At 36.3% G+C, this 19112-nt stretch overlaps 2 protein-coding genes across 5 annotated transcripts; both read left to right on the plus strand.

Annotated features, from left to right (window-relative positions):
- The first annotated feature begins 202 nt into the window (after positions 1–202).
- Positions 203–970, plus strand: LOC113311154. Its single transcript, XM_026560007.1, has one exon. The coding sequence runs from the start codon at positions 203–205 to the stop codon at positions 968–970; it is 768 nt and encodes a 255-aa protein (XP_026415792.1).
- Positions 971–7973: 7003 nt separating this feature from the next.
- LOC113309736 (protein INVOLVED IN DE NOVO 2-like) lies at positions 7974–13773 on the plus strand. 4 transcript variants are annotated; one of them, XR_003340726.1, is made up of 9 exons: positions 7974–8184; positions 9781–10688; positions 10780–10961; positions 11230–11319; positions 11428–11718; positions 11865–12071; positions 12403–12642; positions 13148–13225; positions 13558–13773. XR_003340726.1 is itself a non-coding variant. In XM_026558248.1 (8 exons), exons 2-7 carry the CDS (start codon positions 9794–9796, stop codon positions 12631–12633), a joined length of 1896 nt encoding a protein of 631 aa, XP_026414033.1. In that variant the 5' UTR covers positions 7974–8184; positions 9781–9793; the 3' UTR covers positions 12634–12642; positions 13148–13421. The 4 variants fall into 4 exon arrangements, 3 of the variants coding, with proteins under 3 accessions (XP_026414033.1, XP_026414031.1, XP_026414032.1); XM_026558248.1 differs by lacking the exon at positions 13558–13773 and having other exon boundaries at positions 13148–13421; XM_026558246.1 differs by lacking the exons at positions 13148–13225; positions 13558–13773 and having other exon boundaries at positions 12403–12998.
- The last annotated feature ends 5339 nt before the right edge of the window (positions 13774–19112 follow it).

Raw genomic sequence — 19112 nt, forward strand, 5'->3', positions numbered from 1 at the left:
CACGGCGAGCCTTGCAAGAGAAGCCTTGAAGTGGTTCGATGGATTGCCAGTAGGTTGAATAAAATCATTCGAGCACTTGCATAGTTTGTTATTGGGACAATACATCAGCATCAATATGCAAAGACCAGGAATTGAGAAAGTATTCAGCCTACGAAGGAGAACGAATGAAAGTCTGTGAGATATGACCAATAGATGGAGGACAATGAGTAGTGAAATGGCAGGGCGAGGCGATGAAAGAAATCTTATCTTAGCATTCATCAATGCATTGTTTCCAACTGACTTATTGTTTACACAGATATTCAGGATGAAAGACAGAATAACGATGGCGGACCTACGCGAATACCAGGAAGAGTATATCGCTCTTGAAGAAAAGCAGAGAGATATGGAGTCCTACCCGGTTGCAATCACGAGCGAAAAGATAGGAAATGCAAGTCTATTACCAAGGATGGCGAAAATTGCGAGCACTTCTCAGGGAAGCAAAGAGAAATTAATTGTAGAATACCAACAAAAGCAGGTATCCATGAGTAGCAGATACCAAGAAATGTATGAGCAAGAATATAAAGAGAGGAAATACAGTAATCATGGAGGAAACAACAAAGTCGCAAGTTACGACAATCATGGAGATGGATATGGAGGAAATAGGAGGTATTACAATCAAGGCGCGAACTACAGAGTCTGTGCAGAGATCAGGATGCCACCTCTTAACACAACAGTGGATAAAGTCTGGGAAGTTGTTATATTAATGAAGGATATAGCACCACCACCTAATCTAGGGAAAGAACCACCGTCTGGAAAAAGAAGTAAAGAATTATGTGCTTATCATCGTTTCCATGTCCACACAACGAGTAACTGTAAGAAAATACAACGAATCATATTAAGAATGATTGTACAAGGAAAGATTAACCACTTACTAGCTACACCACTACCTCCTCCACCACCACCGCAACCAACAACAGGTAGACAGATGTAAGGAGCGGACAAAGGCAAAAACACCTTTCTAATAGAAGTGGGAGTGAATGCCAAGAATCTACATTGTAACTCAATAATACATTTGTCAAAAAGTATAGAAGACTTTCATGACCATGTGCTGAGTCGAGTATATGCGAGGAATGCTGAAGGAAAGGAAATACTGAATCTAGCAATGATACGAAATCTCAAGTAATGGCAGAAGCAACCAATCACATTTAGCGCAGAAGAAGTACCTGGAGGAGGCGAACTTCATGAGAGTCCACTTGTGGTTAAGCTGGAGATAATACCAAAAGAAAAATTGTACAAAGGAGAAGATGAAGAGTATGTCACATGGGAGATAAATAGGATACTAATTGACTCTGGAAGCTCGGTGGATATTCTATTCTACCATGCATACAAGACGATGGGAGGAAAATATGAATATTTTATTCCTTCAACTTATAAAATATACGACTTTAATGGATCAACCAACAAGCCAAAAGGGGAAGTTACTATGCGAATCCCTCTCAAGACAATCTCTACGGAAATAACCTTTTGTGTCGTGGATGTTGAATCTCCATACAATGCATTAATTGGAAGACCATAGTTGCATAACTTTCTGGGTGTGGCTTCTACATATCATCAATGTATTAAGTTCCCATTACCTCAAGGCGTTGGAATCATCAGAGGAGACACTAATGAAGCGAAAACATGCAATGAAATTGATGTTGAGAAAGGTGAAGTGCGTGCGAATAAAAGAATAAATTGGAAGCGTGATGCAGAAGAAAGCAAGAGGTGCGAAAGATTGATGGTTACTTTCATAACGAAAGAATGAGAAGTTGATAATTACCATAAAATGAGGAATCATCGAAAGAAGAAGATGCTGGGATAAAAATGAAAAATGAAGAAGGGACCAGCAGTAATGAAATTCACATGAAAGCAGTCAAAGAAGCAGAAAAGCATGAATACGCGAAGCAATACAGCAGGGGAGAATTCCAACCAGGAGAATTAGCTATGAGGGAAATGCCACCATATCCAAAACAAGGGAGAAAGAAGAAAGGGAAAGTAACATGGGTCGGACCTTATGTGGTGAAGAAGTATGTTGGTGATGGGATATACAAGTTACTGAAAAGGGATGGAAGAAATATGGAGAAAATAGAGAGTAGGCTTTATAACAAGAAATATCTAAAACAGTATTAGGGTTATGACGCGCGACAACATCAATTCAAAAGTACTACCTATATGTGAAGTGGGTAAAGAAATAAAAGGGCGAAATAGCTCATAGATTATTATAACGTATTAGTACGATATTCCTATTTGTGCGAATAAAAAAGAGAAAGGAAAATCAGAATTGTACAAGCAAAGGTTATTAATAGAAAAATTATATTCATTCTACAACATATACTCCTAACATGCATGTAGAAAAACGAGGCAAAAATAAGACCTCCAAAATAAGACCTCACTATGGGGAACAAAATATAAAACCTATAACTAGGGAGGCTAGGTATCCAATTGTGGCGTGCACCCTAGTTCGCGCTTGTGCAAGAGGAAATATAAATAATCCCTAATGCGCGTCATAATTGGGGAAAACCTAGTAATACATGGCTTGGGCGAAAGCCATACCAACCCTGGAACCTGAGTCATGGATGTTGGGGGCGAAATAAAATCCTATCTGGTAGGGACTCATTAGTCGAAAGACTAAGGTACTAAGTTCTCTATCATGGAGTGTAGAAACTCGATTAGGGCGCCGCGGTACACGGTTGAGCTGAGGGTGCCGTGAACTATATTGTTATGTACGGTATGCATACCTAGTATGTGAACTATATTGTTATGATTCAGGTTCGGGAACCTTGTTTGCATACCTAGTATGCGAACGGTTTTAACTGTTAAGGTTCGGGAACCTTGTTTGCATACCTAGTATGCGAACGGTTCTACCTGAATTGGGTACGGGACAACTGTTCGCGTACCTGGTTTGTGAACGTCTGGACATGCCAGGGTCCGGAGCTGTTGTTCGCATACCTAGTTTGCGAACACAATGGTTTAAGTTCTAAAATCCATTAAGTATGATTCTCATACTCAAAAACTAAAACATTTATGAATTAAGGTATGCAATCTTTGCAAACCGCGACTTAATGTTCATAAATTGATTCTTGTATAAATACTTTATACGATTACGAATCAATCCGATTTTGTTTCAATTTGTTCATATGTATTTCTATGAGGTAGTGAACAATTGAAAAACTCTATGTGAAACACAATTAGATTCATTTGATTATCTTTCATGTTTGATTGATCATCATATTTGATCTAGAAGTGTTAGATGAATGTGGTTAAGACAAAAGTGTTTATATGGTAACTTCGATTAACTGTTATTGAGCCAACTCAATATACACGTTTAGGTATGGTTACCCATATCTAAATGAATGTATATTTCATTTGTGTGTAACAAGCTAAGACCATATAATGGTGTAGATTATTTTCTTTATTTCTAAGCAGACTTAGCTTGAATCTTAAATCAGGATTTCATCTAACGGTGAATATTAAAAGCTTTGTTACTAAGCTACCTTAGCTTTGATTGTTAGCAACCCTGATTTAAATGAATATATAAGGGAGAACTCTAGCAACTGGAAAACTAAATCCCAACACTTTCCTATGTCCTGGTTGCGTACTAGAGTCGATTATCATTTAACCTAGGCTTTTCTAAAACCATTATGGTTAACGACTTGAAGACTTTATTTGGGATTCGTGAAGCCATATCCAACTATTTTCTATATTGTTGCGTATTCTGATCTTACTTGTTCTATCGTATTAAGTACTATCTTCTCAAACATTTGCTCGAGATTTATCTTTGATAGTTAAGATATAAAAACTAATCACAAAGTTCTTCGTCTCAGACTTTGTGATTTCGCAATAACTTTTTCTACTACCATACAGTTAAGTTGTTATGAGGTGACTAAAATTTCTAGGCTGCTCTTCGGGAGTATAAGACCCAATTATTAGTTGGTTCCTGTTCATCTGTTCATCTTGATTTATCATAAGACGGAACAAAACTTCGTAGCTACTTCTGTGGGAAACAGATTTATCTATCAGAATAGACTTATATGTGGGAGACAAATTTGTTTATAAGTCTTCGACTTTGGGTCGTAGCAACTCTTAATTGTGAGTGAGTTCAGCTAAGGGAATCAAGTGCGCAGAATCCGACGTGGTTCTAGAGGCGTTAGGAACACGGATGTACCTTAATCGGTGTGATACTTCGTTAGGTCTCAACTACATTCCAGTCTGAAGTTAACTTGTAGTAGCCTAGCGTCTGTAGCGGCTTAATACAGTGTGGTGTTCAAATCTGGACTAGATACCGGGGTTTTTATGCATTTGCGGTTTCCTCGTTAACAAAATTTCTGGTGTCTGTGTTAGTTCTTTTCCGCATTATATTTGTTTATATAATTGAAATATCACAGGTTGTGCGTAGTTCAATCAGTTTGTAAACCCAACCTTTGTTTTTTGGATATAAATTGATTGACACTTATCAAGCATATGACATGTCAAGCTAAAGAATATGTCATGCTTAGACTCAACCGTATCAAGCAATAACCTTAAGCTAGTCTTTAAAGCAAGATTAGGCCATAAAAAAACCACAAAACAGATCACACAAATCATGCTTAACTTAAACTAAACAAGAATTACTTGAACCATATGAGATTTGTTGGGAAAAACACAAAATATTCTAACAGGTTTTACCCATAGTTGGTGCTCACATGTGAAAGAATAAGAAGAAGTTTTCCTAGATAATAATGCTTTGAAATTTAAATTTAAGAAAGAAGGAGGTTGTACCCATAATTATTTTCTTGCATCTCTTCATAAGAAAGAAAAATTCTAACAGGTTGTACCCATATTTGATGCTCACATGTGAAAGAAGAAAAAGAAATTTGCCTAGATAATAATTCTTTGAAATTTAGTTTTAAAAAAGAAGGAGGTTGTACTCATAATTATTTTCTGGCGACTCTTGATAAGAAATAAAAGAAAAATAGTGGATCGAGTAACAAGAAAGGAAAAGAAAAATATGTGAACCTTTAATGACTTGTGGTTTTTGCAGCTGATTTGAACTATATCTCAAATCAATAGAGGTGTAGAAAATATCATCGAAATTTCGTGAATATCGTGACCTCGAAAACGAAGAGTTAATATGATACTTGACAACATAGCATTTGTTAAGAAATAAACACTATGAGTGATGTTGAAATCGGGTTAGCGATAACCCAACCTAAGTTATCAAAACTCTATGTTTCCTTTTCTTTCTAATCATCATATTAAAGACTTCAAATATGTATTATTCTTGGTGGAACCAAAGGAACACAAACCTCGAGTTCAATTACGTTGCAAGGAATTCATCATATCCTGAAGCTTTATTTCCTTGACCTATTATACTCATTAAACTATTTACAAAAGTTCGAAATATTTTTTGAAGAGAATTGAAAGGCTTGATGTCAGTGCAACAACAATTTTATGCTTTTTTTTTTCTCATCCTTATAAATACAATTTTTCCAACTATAATCAGTGAGTCCCCTTTCGATTTACTAGAATTTGGAGTAGATTTAAATACCTGAGATGGGTGTTTCCTTTTTCTGATGCATAACCATGGGAATTGTAGTATCTTTGTCAATAACACCATCAATAAATTTTGCACCTTCTATAGACGATGCCTCACTATTTGGATCGTTAATGAGGAGTTACTGAAGTAGTCATCTTCACAGTAACTGCGTTAACAATGACACGATTTGGAAAAAATATTAATACAATTAGAAGAGCAGTGACCGAGCCACTTGAGAATCAGGCATGAACATGTGTTCCATAGAATCTCAAAATTACTCATCTAGTCATCATGGTATTTTAGAATTATGATGTATTTGTACTCCCATTAATTTTTTAAAATTGCTTAAAAAGGTCTATAATATAATAAGTTTTAGAAAAATCCATGTAATTTGTTTGGACATGTTCCGAAAATAGGTTTGGACAGTATAAAATCTCTTATAAATATCAAATATCTATAATATAATAAGTTTTAGAGAAATCCATGTAACCGTTGTTGTACTGCAATTTTGTAGGCTGTGTGAAAGGCTTGTAGAATATCATCCCCTTCTGCTTCAAAGTTGATATTGGTCCTTTTCATCTCTTTTTCACCAGGTCAGTGCTAGTTGAGCTCCTCTGCAGGCCCTGCTTGATCTATTGAGTCCAATTGCTGGGTCTTTGACATTCCTGGCTCCCATGCATTGGCCTGAGAAAGAAAGACCCACCAAAGCAAAATTAGTACACCGAAATCCATCACTATTAACCAAATTATTATAAACTTCCATAATATGTATGCTAATAGTGATTCCAAATTTTTCTTATAACTGTCTGCCTCTGGTGTGAGTGCTCAAGTTATCCTCAGCACTGCTAGCTTGATAGTAGATATTGTTTAAGATATGACTGGGTTTGTGAGGAACCCTGTCATGGGAGCAAAGGTGTTGAGTGATTTTCAAAGCAGTAACAGCACCATTAGGATCAATGTTTCTGAAAATTTTGTCACATCTAGATTTCCAGATAAACCATCATATGGTAGCATAAGAAGAGGCCCAGCTGCTCAAAACCTCAAACATCCTCACGACGAAACTGATTTTGTCGGTGGAGATGGAAATATGCAAAATTGAGATTTGGAATAAACAAGAAGTCATAAGAAAACGAAAGGGACAAAACCAAATGCCCGAACCTTGGCTTGATCAACTCAAATTTCTTCTCACACACTTAAGAACTCTCCCCAACTTCTTACCTGTAAATAACACAATGAAGGCGTATTCCCGGCAAACGTGCAGGGCAAAAATCCCAACCTAAACCCAATAGTCATCAAGTAGATAATATCACAGTTATACCATGATAAGTAGGGCTGTTCATGGTCGGTTTTGGTTCGGTTTCTAGCCAAACCAAAACCGAAACCAATACTATTGGTTTCTAAAAATCTAAACCAAACCAATCCATTAACCATTGGTTCGGTTTCCAAATGGTTCCAGTTGATTTCGGTTTGTCCCAGTGGTTTTTGGTTAACCAATAATTATGTCAAACCAAAAAAAAAATACACAAATTTACAGATAAAAAATCGTAGTTGCCGATAGTATTGGTTTACACAAATATACAGACAAAAAAAGAAAAATCAAGAATAGTTAAAGCTTACTCTAATTCTAGAGATCGAAAGAAGATATATAATATATCTTAATTTAGTTATTGACAAATAAAAAAGAAGGAAGACAGGAAGAAAAAAGTCGAGTAGCAGCAGTTGTAGTTGGGGGTGGAGAAGGGAGGCGGTTGAGAGAAAGAGAAAGAGGGAGAGTATCATAATGAAATATTAGATTTAGGGTTTCTATTTATCCTCTAAATCAATGGGTAGAATCTAATACTTTTAAATCGACAGTAAAAACTAAGTTTAAAAATTAATCGGTTCCCCAATGGTTTTTGGTTCGGTTTTCAGGTCAAACCAAAACCAAACCAGTAATGTCGGTTTTTCAATTTTTTCTACCAAACCAATCCAAATCTAAATGGTTTGGTTCGGTTTCTTTCTTATTGGTCTGGTTCGGTCGGTTTCCAACGGTTAACCGACACCATGTTCAGCCCTAATGATAAGACGTGTACGCCGAAGTTTCGTGCACATTTTGAGTAAAACTTGTTAAAATATTAAAATGAATGCAAATTGCATGTTAAAAACACGTCACAATGCCAGTTTCGAGCACCTGTGTTCACCCCATAGCCAAACACTAGTGGTGTGTGAATTCTAATGATCACGGATAAGATATTTCTTACACACGAATGATTAATAATTTAATACAACAATTAAACGCTGAATCAACTTTTATGAGGTGGCACGCCACTTTATCACCGCATAACCGTCGGATCAATCCGTACTTCTGCGCCCGTGAAAAACAATGTAAAATCAACGGCACCATCATCACTTATATAATCCCCTATTCTCCACCTGGAAAGCTCATTTCATTTGGTGAAATCATAAAGAATTCCACTCATTCTCTCTCCTCCTCCACTCTCTCTCTGTGAAAAACCCTGAAGCCGTTTCAATACGGATTTAGGGTTTCGATTTCACCACCACCACCATCATCATCTTCATAAATAATCTGCGGCTTCGTAATCTAGAGTTTCCGATCTTGTTTGTTGTGAAGGAAGGAGGTTTTGAAGTTTTGTTCAGAGATCTTGGATTAAGTAAGAAAAACCCTAACTCTTTGATTTTGTTTCGATTTTTGCATGTTTCGGTTCCGATTTCGTTTGTTTTTCTGTTTGTTTGTGTGGTTTTAGTCTTGATTTTGTTAATGTAGTGAATGTGTTTGTTTAGCTAATTTTTTTTGGACTGTTTTTCACTGATTTTGGTCTTGTTTTTGTTACTACGAATTTCTGTTAGGGGAAATGATTTTTAGTCAAATCTGAGTATGTTTTTGTTTATTTTACCCTGATTTTCACATTGTATTTTACTGGTAAGCATGATGTTGGTTTTATCTTGTTTCTTCTTAGTTTGTTTAGGGTTGTTACATGGAATTTTTTTGGATGGAGTTGGGTTTTCTTCAAATCTGAGTATGTTTGGCTTATTTTCCCTGATTTTCACACTTTTGAAGTTAGATTATGGTGATTTTGAGTGTGTTTTAGTCTTTTACATGGGAGATTGTTGTTCGGAAGTTGATTATTCTTCAAATCTGAGCGTGTAGTAGTTTTTGTCTACTAATTTGTACATTGTATTCTACCGAGTATGCTTTAGTTGTCTTGATTATGTTGATACTGAGTGTGTTGAGTATGCTTACTTGATTTGTTGTACTAGAAATGATTTTTACCCTTGATGCTGTTTATTTACTCTAATTTGTATATGGTGATGGATGATATGTTTTGCTGGACGATTTTGTTAGTTTGGGTAATTTTGTTGGGTGTTTGAAGTGAATTGAATGTTTGAGGATTATATGGGTGATATAGTTTCCTGTGTTGTTTTTGTTAAGTATGAAATCTGTACTCAAGTGGTTTATTATGAAATCTGTACTCAATTGGTTTATGGAGACTACCTGTTTGGTGTTTTCATTTTGTTTGTCAGTATGATTACATTCCTGATCTCTGTTAATACTGATTATTCTGCATGAAAATGTTTTCTTTGAAGTTGATTTTTCTTTTAACCTGCATATGTTGTATATTCCGACTAGATCAGGCAGTAGTATTATACTGCATTGGCGAAAAACTTGTATATCTTGAGGATTTTGTTAGTTTGAATGAATTTATTTGAGTTTTAAAGTGAAGTGATTGATCGTATTAAGATTTAGTTTTCTTATTACATCGATATGTTTTCTTTTTGGCAAGCATGAGTTCCGTGGTTGACATTGTTCTGTTTTGCACATTTGGGAAAATGACTGTAAGGGATTATTAGGAGTTATTTTCTGCGAGGTTGTTCATTACCTGCTTTAGTTTTATGAAACAGTGTGAAAAGCTGAAAGTCGGAAAGGCTTGCATTAATGCAAGTGATTAGTAGGAGTTTTTGTCTGTGAGGTTGTTCATTACCTGCTTTAGATGTATGAAACAATGTAGATTGCTGAAAGTTGGAGAGGCTTGCATTACTGTGCAGGTTGTGAACTGCGTGATTATGTGTTTACCGAGTAACTTCTTAGTGCTTGTGCTTTTAGATTGTTTCAATGTAGAGACTGCGTACCATTTGATGGTTATATGATGATTACAGAGTAGGAGTAAATATTGGCCAAAAAGAATCTTGTAGGTTAGGCTTGTTTATAGAACTTTATTAATTGATTTAATGTTGTGATTTTCTTGTAGGTGACACAGCATAATGAGCTCTGATGAAGATTCAGACATTAGCGAGTCTGAGATTGATGATTATGGAGACAAGGAGTATGAATTGATGAAGAATGGGAAACACAAAGTCAAATTCGGAGAGAATGTCTTCCGCTGTCCATTTTGTCAAGGGAAAAAGAAGCGAGACTACCTCTACAAGGATATCATGCAGCACGCTACTGGGATAGCGAGTTCTCATAGTAAGAGTGCTAAACACAAGGCAAACCACTTGGGATTGTCTAAATATCTGGAGACGGAGCTAGCACCAGTAGTGGTTCAAGCTCAGCCTGAGGTTGAGGCTGATCCACCTGCTGAGCGGAACCGTGATGAACTTTTTGTCTATCCTTGGATGGGTGTTGTTGCGAACCTTCCTACTGAATGGAAAGATGGAAAATACGTAGGAGAAAGTGGTTCTAAGCTAAGAGACCAGTTCATAAGGCAAGGGTTTAATCCTGTGAAGGTGCAGCCTCTTTGGAACTATCGTGGTCATTCAGGTTTTGCTATTGTAATTTTTAACAAAGACTGGCCTGGGTTTCACAATGCCATGTCATTTGAGAAGTACTTTGAAGCGGATCATCATGGGAAGCGAGATTGGTATGCAAAGAAGCACTATGGGACTAGTCTATATGGCTGGGTGGCACGAGATGATGACTACGATGCTGGAAATATTGTTGCTGAACACCTGAGAAAAAATGGGGACCTAAAAACTACCGCTGATATTGTGGCTGAAGAAGAGAGAAAGACGAATAAACTTGTCTCTAAGTTGGCAAATGATATTGAAGTCAAAAGTATGAAAATGAAAGAAATCGAGTGCAAATACAATGAAACCAATCTATCTCTGAGTAACTTGATGAATCAGAACGATAAGCTTCATCAAAAATACAATGATGGTATGTTAGGAGATTTATATATTATTCTGTATTTTCTGTTATGGCATTTACAGCTACAAACACTGACCCATGCTTGATCTGTATTTGGCAGAAATCTTAAAGATGCAACAGACCGCGAAGAATCATTTCCAGAGGATCTGCCAGGAGCACAGTAAAGTCAAGTCAGAGTTGGACACTCAAAGGAAGGAGCTCGAGCGTCGTAGAGCAGAACTAGAAAAGCGTGAGGTCCAGAATGAAACTGAGCGGAACAAACTAGCCGAGGAAAAATTACAGGTAAGAAGCACTGAATTTTATTATCGGCTTTCGTGAGTTATTAGTTCTTGGTTAAAAAAAATGTCCTGCACGATTTCATGGTTGTCTTGTTGATCAACTAGTACTAGTCTATTTTAGTTATTTTATGGAAACCATAATCTTTACTGTTTTAGTATGGAATTCATAGTCTACAGCTTGTGGTAACATTCTTGTATAGCTGTATAACCTGTATATATATTGTTCGTCCTTTGTCATGGTAGCTGATTGATGTTATTGTTTGTGTGTGCAGAATGCCACTAAGAATAGCTCTCTTGAAATGGCTAATGTGGAGCAAAAGAAGGCAGATGAAAATGTGCTTAAGCTAGCAGAAGACCAGAAGGTATACTATCTGATGTTACATCTTGATAGATTATCTGTTGGTGTTTATATTTTTTAAATTCAGCAGGATCTTACCTAAATTTTAATTGGTTATATTTGTTTATGTCAGAGAGAGAAGGAAAACTTGCATAGTAGAATACTTGCTTTAGAGAAGCAATTGGATGCAAAACAAGCTTTGGAGCTGGAAATTGAGCGGTTGAAGGGGAATTTAAATGTGCTGAAGCACATGGGAGGAGATAATGCGGACGAGGCATTCAACAAAAAGATGGATGAAATGTCTAAGAACTTGGAAGAGAAAGAGGGAGAATTGGAAAGTCTTGAAGATCTTAACCAGGCTCTAGTAGTGAAGGAGCGTAAAAGCAATGATGAGCTACAAGAAGCTCGTAAAGAACTCATCACTGTAATCTCTGTTTCTCCCTCTCCCTCTCCCTCTCCCTCTCCCTCTCTCTCTCTCTCTCTCTCTCTCTCTCTCTCTCTCTCTAGCTTTTGCTCTTGTCCGTTTTCTGTTGTGAGGATTCTTATGCTGTAATCCTCTCTGGCTTGTAGGGACTGAGAGATATATCAACTGGTCGTGCTCTCATTGGGGTCAAAAGAATGGGGGAGCTTGATAACAAACCATTCCATGAAGCATGTAAGAGGAAATATGGCAGTGGAAGTGATGAAGCTACACTGATGTGCTCTGCCTGGGAAGAATACCTTAGAGATCCGGACTGGCACCCTTACAAAATCATCAAAGTGGGAAATAGTCATCAGGTATGAGTGTGCCACTATTTCTTCTGTTCATGTCTGTAAATGTTACAGGTTATAAGGTTATCCTGTCACTAATTCCTTTACAATGTTTACATCCAAGTTAAAATTTCCACTTTAGCAAAGGTATAAGGTTGAAACACTATGCAAATTGAGACCTTAGTAAACCCAAGACTTCTTACAGGGATAGTTGAATCAAACTCAAAATGATGACAAAATCATGCGAAAGCACTTCTGGTTCCTTGTCCTAGATAATGCAGTTGCTTAGCCTTGTTTATTATCTCGAATAAGAATGAGTATCTATTTTACACTGAGCATCAATCTTATGCTAATGCAGGAGATTATAAACGAAGATGATGAGAAGTTAAAGGGTCTGAGAAGAGATTTTGGTGAGGATGTTTACACTGCTGTCTCCACTGCCCTCATGGAGATGAACGAATATAACCCTAGTGGAAGGTACATTGTTCCAGAATTGTGGAACTTCAAGGAGAACAGAAAGGCTACTCTGAAAGAAGTGGTCGCATTCATTCTTAAGCAGTGGAAGAGCTCTAAGCGCAAGAGGACTTAAAAGCTGATGGTATAGTATAATAACATTTCATAGTAATGACCAGTGAGTAGAGTTGGTAGTAAGACCCGTGATTCTTAGGTATAGTTGAAACAGATTAACATATTGACCTCCTGAACGACTATCTTTTAAAGGAATTCCTGTACATTCCTTAGCAACACCCTGTTTTACATCTACAGAGGGAGTCTTTTAAAAACTTCAGTTTTAGGTGGTGCACAGTTATGTGGCATCATGAGAGTAGTTTAGCACTTTATTTTTGGTGGTTCCTTCGGGGCAGTGATGCTGCATCCACTTGAAACAAAGAGATGAACCTCATTGATACATGATATTTGATCTTACACTTCTAATGTTATTTGCTTAGTTGTTTTTGTGGTTGGTTTTAACATTTCAATTATGCAACCTGACATGATTAGTATAGCCAGTAGACAGTAAGGATATAAAGATTGCATGCTGCTTGCTAGAATCGAGGAAGTTTTTAATTGGCATTTTCTCTGGATCTTCCTTCCTGTCATTGCAGTCTAGGTTTTTTGTTATTGGCCTTCTTACAACGGGGAATGTTATACGATATTTCATCAAACTAGAATAATCGTTACAGGTAGATCTTATTCACATTCTTCATACATTATTCATGAATGCACATGATTTGTTCTAGCATACCTTATTTATTGTTTAATACGCACATGATTCATAGTAGAAGGTCACAGATTGTCTTGCTTCTAAAGCCTTTGATTGCTTCATAGTAGTCCTTTTCTTCTTCCTGCACATCCCGAATACGTGTACCCGAATTAACTGAGACTAAACTCTCCATGTACGCAACCATCTGGACTATGTACTCCATTTTCATATAGTGTATTCTTTTATGATATCTATTTTCATCTTCTTTGAAGCTTATTCTCACAACACAAGAACTCTTCTGCCATTCTTCAGGTAAACACTACATGACCACCATTCTCTGAAGGCACTGCGCTTCTAAAGTAGTTATAGGATGGGATATTCATGATTAGTTGATTGTCAGTCTTAAACAGTTTAGACCAAGACTCTTTAACCCCATAATCTTTCATCTCCCAAATCTCAAAACCAACCTTAGAAACGCTACAAAGCAAATAAAGGTAACCCCTCAACACATCAACAAATCTGTAGTCAAATTTACTGTCCATACCATCAGGTAGTGGTATCTCTTTGAATATTTCTTCTTCCAAATTGAATGAAAGTATTACTTGTGATTCTGGATTACTTGTTGGGGACTCTTTTCTTTTTCTTGATTCAGTACTTGTGCTTGGAGTGCTCCATTTAGAAACACCCCAGTCTCTCCTCGAGGAAGTTTATAAGGAATGCAGGAACCATATGTTTTCCATGAATCCGAGCTCAAACTATATATCTCAACTCCGGAAACATCCATGTTTCGTTCCCTCAAAAATGAATACATACTTGTAATCACAAGTTTTTGAATCATAACCCACAGTTAATCTTAAATATGAAGTATCTGTTAGATTGATATCCAACCGGCTTCTTTGGAGATTGGATTACTTTGTACTCTTTGGTAAAAGGGTTCCAGAGATGGACTATACACCAATGAGTGCATACACAAATCGAACCATTACAATTACCTAAAATTTGAATAACCTGTTCGGTCTTCCCTTTGCTCAGATTTTCAAATGGGTACCTAATGGTCTTTATACCTTCATTCGATACCAACGATTGCGACTCTACATAGTATTTTTCATCAAGATCTTGAGTAATTTCTTTACGTGTGGTGTGGAGGAGTTTGAAATTTCGCTTTGTAATATCATAGTTAACGTTCGTACAAACAAAACGAATGTCGTGAGTTAGTAAATTCTTCCATGATTTGCATATGCACCTGAATCTTGCGATATAAGATACTGGTAAACGTAAGAGAATTTCGATGATTGAATCTTCTGTAAGGTTTGCCATTGATCACTGAGCTGTTCTTCGCTTTGTATGACTTTTTCGAAGTGTAGAATATATTACGGGAATAATTCTGTATCGCCCAAATTTGGAGGCTTTAGCAAAAACCCTTCCATATTTAGCTTTGGTAGCTAAAATCAAGGATTCTCGATTAATTACGGAGATATAATTTTGGAATACCAAAAATTACTATTTCAAAACGTGTTAGTATCTTACTATGTGCTCTTGCGCACGGGCACATATCTAGTACTCTTTCTAGAAGATCATTTAACGAGGTTCTTCATTTATTCGTCACTAACAAAAAATTTTCTTTTTGGTAACGAATGGTGGTGGAAGTCTCAAGGACTGCTATAGACAGAGAAAAAGCCCCACAGAGTTGAAACATACGTAATAGAGTTGTTACATGAAAAGGGAGATAAACGAAAACACAAAGGACGGTACATTGTAAAATCAAGAAGAAGGGGCATGATACCTAAAATTTATCTTCCAAGCATATATATATATCCTCACGACAGTAGATCTCTTATCGAATTCGTCTAATAGATGCATGTATCTTCTTGATCTCCCACATGCTTACCGGAACTAGACTCTCTCCCTATAAGGCACCATCTGGACCATGTACTTCTTGTACCTATACTTTTTTCCGTTCAGATGTCTTCCCTTTTCTTCCAAGCATATCCTGACAACAGTAAAATGAAAGTTTTTTAAAGCCACTTGCAGAGATCCATTTAGAAATACTGCAGCCTCTTTTCTAGAAATTTTATAAGGAATGAAAGAATTATAAGTTTTAGATGAATCTGAACCCCAAAGTATATTTCTCCACTTGAGAAGCATACATAGTCATGCCCAAACCCATAAATAAACTTTTTAATGCTCAATGTGACAAAATCTTTCTCTGAATTAACCATTGTTTTCTAACGTTGTAAGATGTCGGCAAATGAACTTCCAATTAATCAGAGTATTAATTTGCAAAAATATTGTTACCGTTCAGCCGATAAATTGATCAGAAATCTAGTAAATAGGAAAATATCATTAACCAAAATACTTATAAAGAATTAAAATATGTATGTTGAGCGCCTTAGGGAACATAATATAGGCAAACCACAGCTCTATCTTGCTACGAAGGTTCTTCAACCCCGAACGGCTCTAACTGTGTCTTAGGAATCATTTTGCTCATCAATCCCAACGATTGTGCCCGAGTTAACTGAAACTAAACTCTCCACGTACGGTACCATCTGTGAGATATTCTTCATGTATTCATACACTTTATTTTCTTCCAACTGGATTCTCACAACATCAGCCCTCCAATGACTATAGGTTTTACCCTTGTCGATTATCTCTAATAAGATTTCGCCATTTCCTAAAGATACAGCTCTCCTCGTGTAATGACATGATTGAATACCCATAGTCATAATTTGTTGCATGTCAATCTTTAATAGTTTAGATCAACTCTCTCTCACTCCATAATCCTTCATCTCCCATATCTCAAATTTAACATTAGAAACACTACAAAGTAAGCAAAGGCAACCTCTCAGCACATCAACAAATTTTATAGTCGTAATCCTTCATGTGTTCAGCAGCAGGTAGTGGTAATTTCTTGGAACTTTCTTCTTCCATATCGAAAGAAAGTATTACTGGTTTTCTAGAAAGAAACTTTTTTGCTAACCAATGGAGAGCTGCATTTAGTAACACTCCAGGCTCTCCAATAGAAAGCCCATAAGGGAGACCCATTCTCCCAGATTTTTCCACTGTCAAACTTACGGACAGAAAAGTTCAGGCGCGCACCCATTTTCCGGTCAAAAATTCGTAGCAGACCCATAATTTATGAAATTCTGCTTCTCAGTTTTTAAAATGTCAAACTACCCTTTTCTTCGAGCGACGAACAGAGAGAAGCGAGAAGAAAACAATGGTGAACTCCGATTCTTCGTTTTTAACATTTGGATTTTTCTCTTTGTCAAATCTTTTCCCAAATCCTTTTCTGAATAATCTTCTCAATAAAACTAGGGTTTCTGTTTCAAAATCTGCGATTTAAATCTGGGAATTTTGAGTTTTTGTTGTCTTTGATTGCACATGCATAAGATGTTATGCATATTTTTTTTGTACTGCATAACTTGTTATGCACATTTTCTTTGTACTGCATAACTAGTTATGCATATTTTTTTTGCATCTGCAGTGATTTATGATAAGCATAACCTTTGATGCACATTGTTTTGTACTGCACAATGTCTTATGCATCTGCATAACTGGTTATGCACATTTATTTTACTTGTGCTACATAACAAGTTATGCATCTGCATAACTGGTTATGCACATTTTCTTTGTACTGCATAACTAGTTATACACATTTTCTTTGCATCTGCAGTGATTTATGATAAGCATAACCTTTGATGCATCTGCATAACTAGTTATGCACATTGTTCTGTACTGCATAATGTCTTATGCATCTGCATAACTGGTTATGCACTTTTTTTTTGTGCCACATAACAAGTTATGCATCTGCATAACTGGTTATGCACATTTTCTTTGTACTGCATAACTAGTTATGCACATTTTTTCTGTACTGCATAACTGGTTATGCACATTTTTTTTATGCCACACAACAAGTTATGCACATTTTTTTTGTACTGCATAACTTGTTATGCACATTTTCTTTGTACTGCATAACTTGTTATGCACATTTTCTTTGTACTGCATAACTAGTTATGCATATTTTTTTTGCATCTGCAGTGATTTATGATAAGCATAACCTTTGATGCATCTGCATAACTAGTCATGCACATTGTTCTGTACTGCATAATGTCTTATGCATCTGCATAACTGGTTATGCAATTTTTTTGTACTGCATAACTTGTTATGCATCTGCGTAACTGGTTATGCACATTTTCTTTGTACTGCATAACTAGTTATGCACTTTTTTTTTTGTACTGCATAACTGGTTATGCAAATTTATTTTTCGTTAACTGAAAGTGAAAGTATCAAAGTAAAATAAAATGTTGGTTTTGTTTGTGTTTCGTTCATTTTTTTTCGAAATGTTGTTTCTAGAATTTGTAAACTGTAACTAGTTTCTAGGTTGGTTTTTTAGAGTATGAAATTGATTTTTCATCCATTTTTGTTGAAATTGATTTTTTTTCTGTTTCTTCTACTTGATTTTTTGTTCTTCGTCTGTTTCATCAATTTTTGTTGAAATGTATTCTAGGGTTTAGTCAAAAATGATTTACTTCTTTGAATCATCGATTTTAAATGATTTATTTCTTTAAATGATGGAGAAAAAATCTTTGCAGATCCGTTACAGAGATTAATGGAGGAATAGAGAAAGAAACCGGCGGAGAAGAAAAAATTATGCCCAAAAACGATGAAGGGTAATAGAGTCTTTCAGTACGTTTTAAAAAAATAATTATGGGTGCGACTGTATCAGAAATTAATTGTGGGCTTGGCGGTAAGAATTTTTTTTTTTGGGCCTCCGCCTAAGTTCCCCGGAAGGAATGGAACAGCGAAACCTACGTGTCCATGAATCTGAACCTAAAGTAGTTATCTCAATTTTAGAATCACAATAGAAATCAAAATCTTCAAAATAATATGGTTTAAAAATTGTTACAAGCTTATAATCACAAGTTTTGGAATCATAACCAAACCCATAACTGATGCTTATTACTTCACGATCACATTGCCTAATTCCTAATATTTGTTTGTACTCTGCAGTACATGGATTCCAAACGCAAAATACATAACTAGCATAGCATAACAAAATCAAACCATTACAACTACCCAAAATTTGAATACCTCTATAAGACTTCTTGAACGGAATCATAACCTTTACAGTATCCTCATTCAGTATCATTGATTTCAATTCTACGATGCATTCTTGATTAATCGGGTCTTGTTTTCTTACGAGTAGTTTAATATTTTTATGTTTTGTATGAAGAACTTAGGGTCGAGTAACTTATACCATGATTTGCATACGCACCTGAATCATAAGATAGAAATTAGTGGTAGGTATATCAGGATTTCGATGATTAGATCTTCTGTAAGGCCTGCCACCGAACTCTGGCTTATCGTTTCCATGCGTGTATGTAAATATATCGATATTTCTCGGGCTCGGTAGCTCGTTACTCAGTTTAATACAGGCCGGTCCAGTCAAGACTGTTTATCTTTCGTTTCTTCATTTTTGAGGCACAGAATAGGCGCAGCCCTGCCCCATGACAGATCTGAAGCCACTGTTAATCTGCCTGTTTTTTTTTTATTGAGTGCTGTGGTGCAGGACATAGCACTGTCACTTTGAATGTTGCAGATAGCTCTAATACTACATTATTTTGGTAATAACGGATTCCTAAAAAAACACTAGGGTCTTGGTTGGTTCACAATGGTTACGAGTGCTTTTGATTTACTGTGGTTAGGTTAGAAGGTATATTTGTCAGAAGATAAAAAAAAATGTGTGTTGGTTGACAACATAATCCAATTTTCTAGCCGGTGTGATTAAGTAGAAAGAAACATGGGTTCGTTGGACCGATCACACTAGTTGATGTTGAGAATGGAAGGGCATAACATACATAGGCTCC

This window comes from Papaver somniferum, chromosome 9 (genome assembly GCF_003573695.1).
Source record: "Papaver somniferum cultivar HN1 chromosome 9, ASM357369v1, whole genome shotgun sequence".
Taxonomy (NCBI): domain Eukaryota; kingdom Viridiplantae; phylum Streptophyta; class Magnoliopsida; order Ranunculales; family Papaveraceae; genus Papaver; species Papaver somniferum.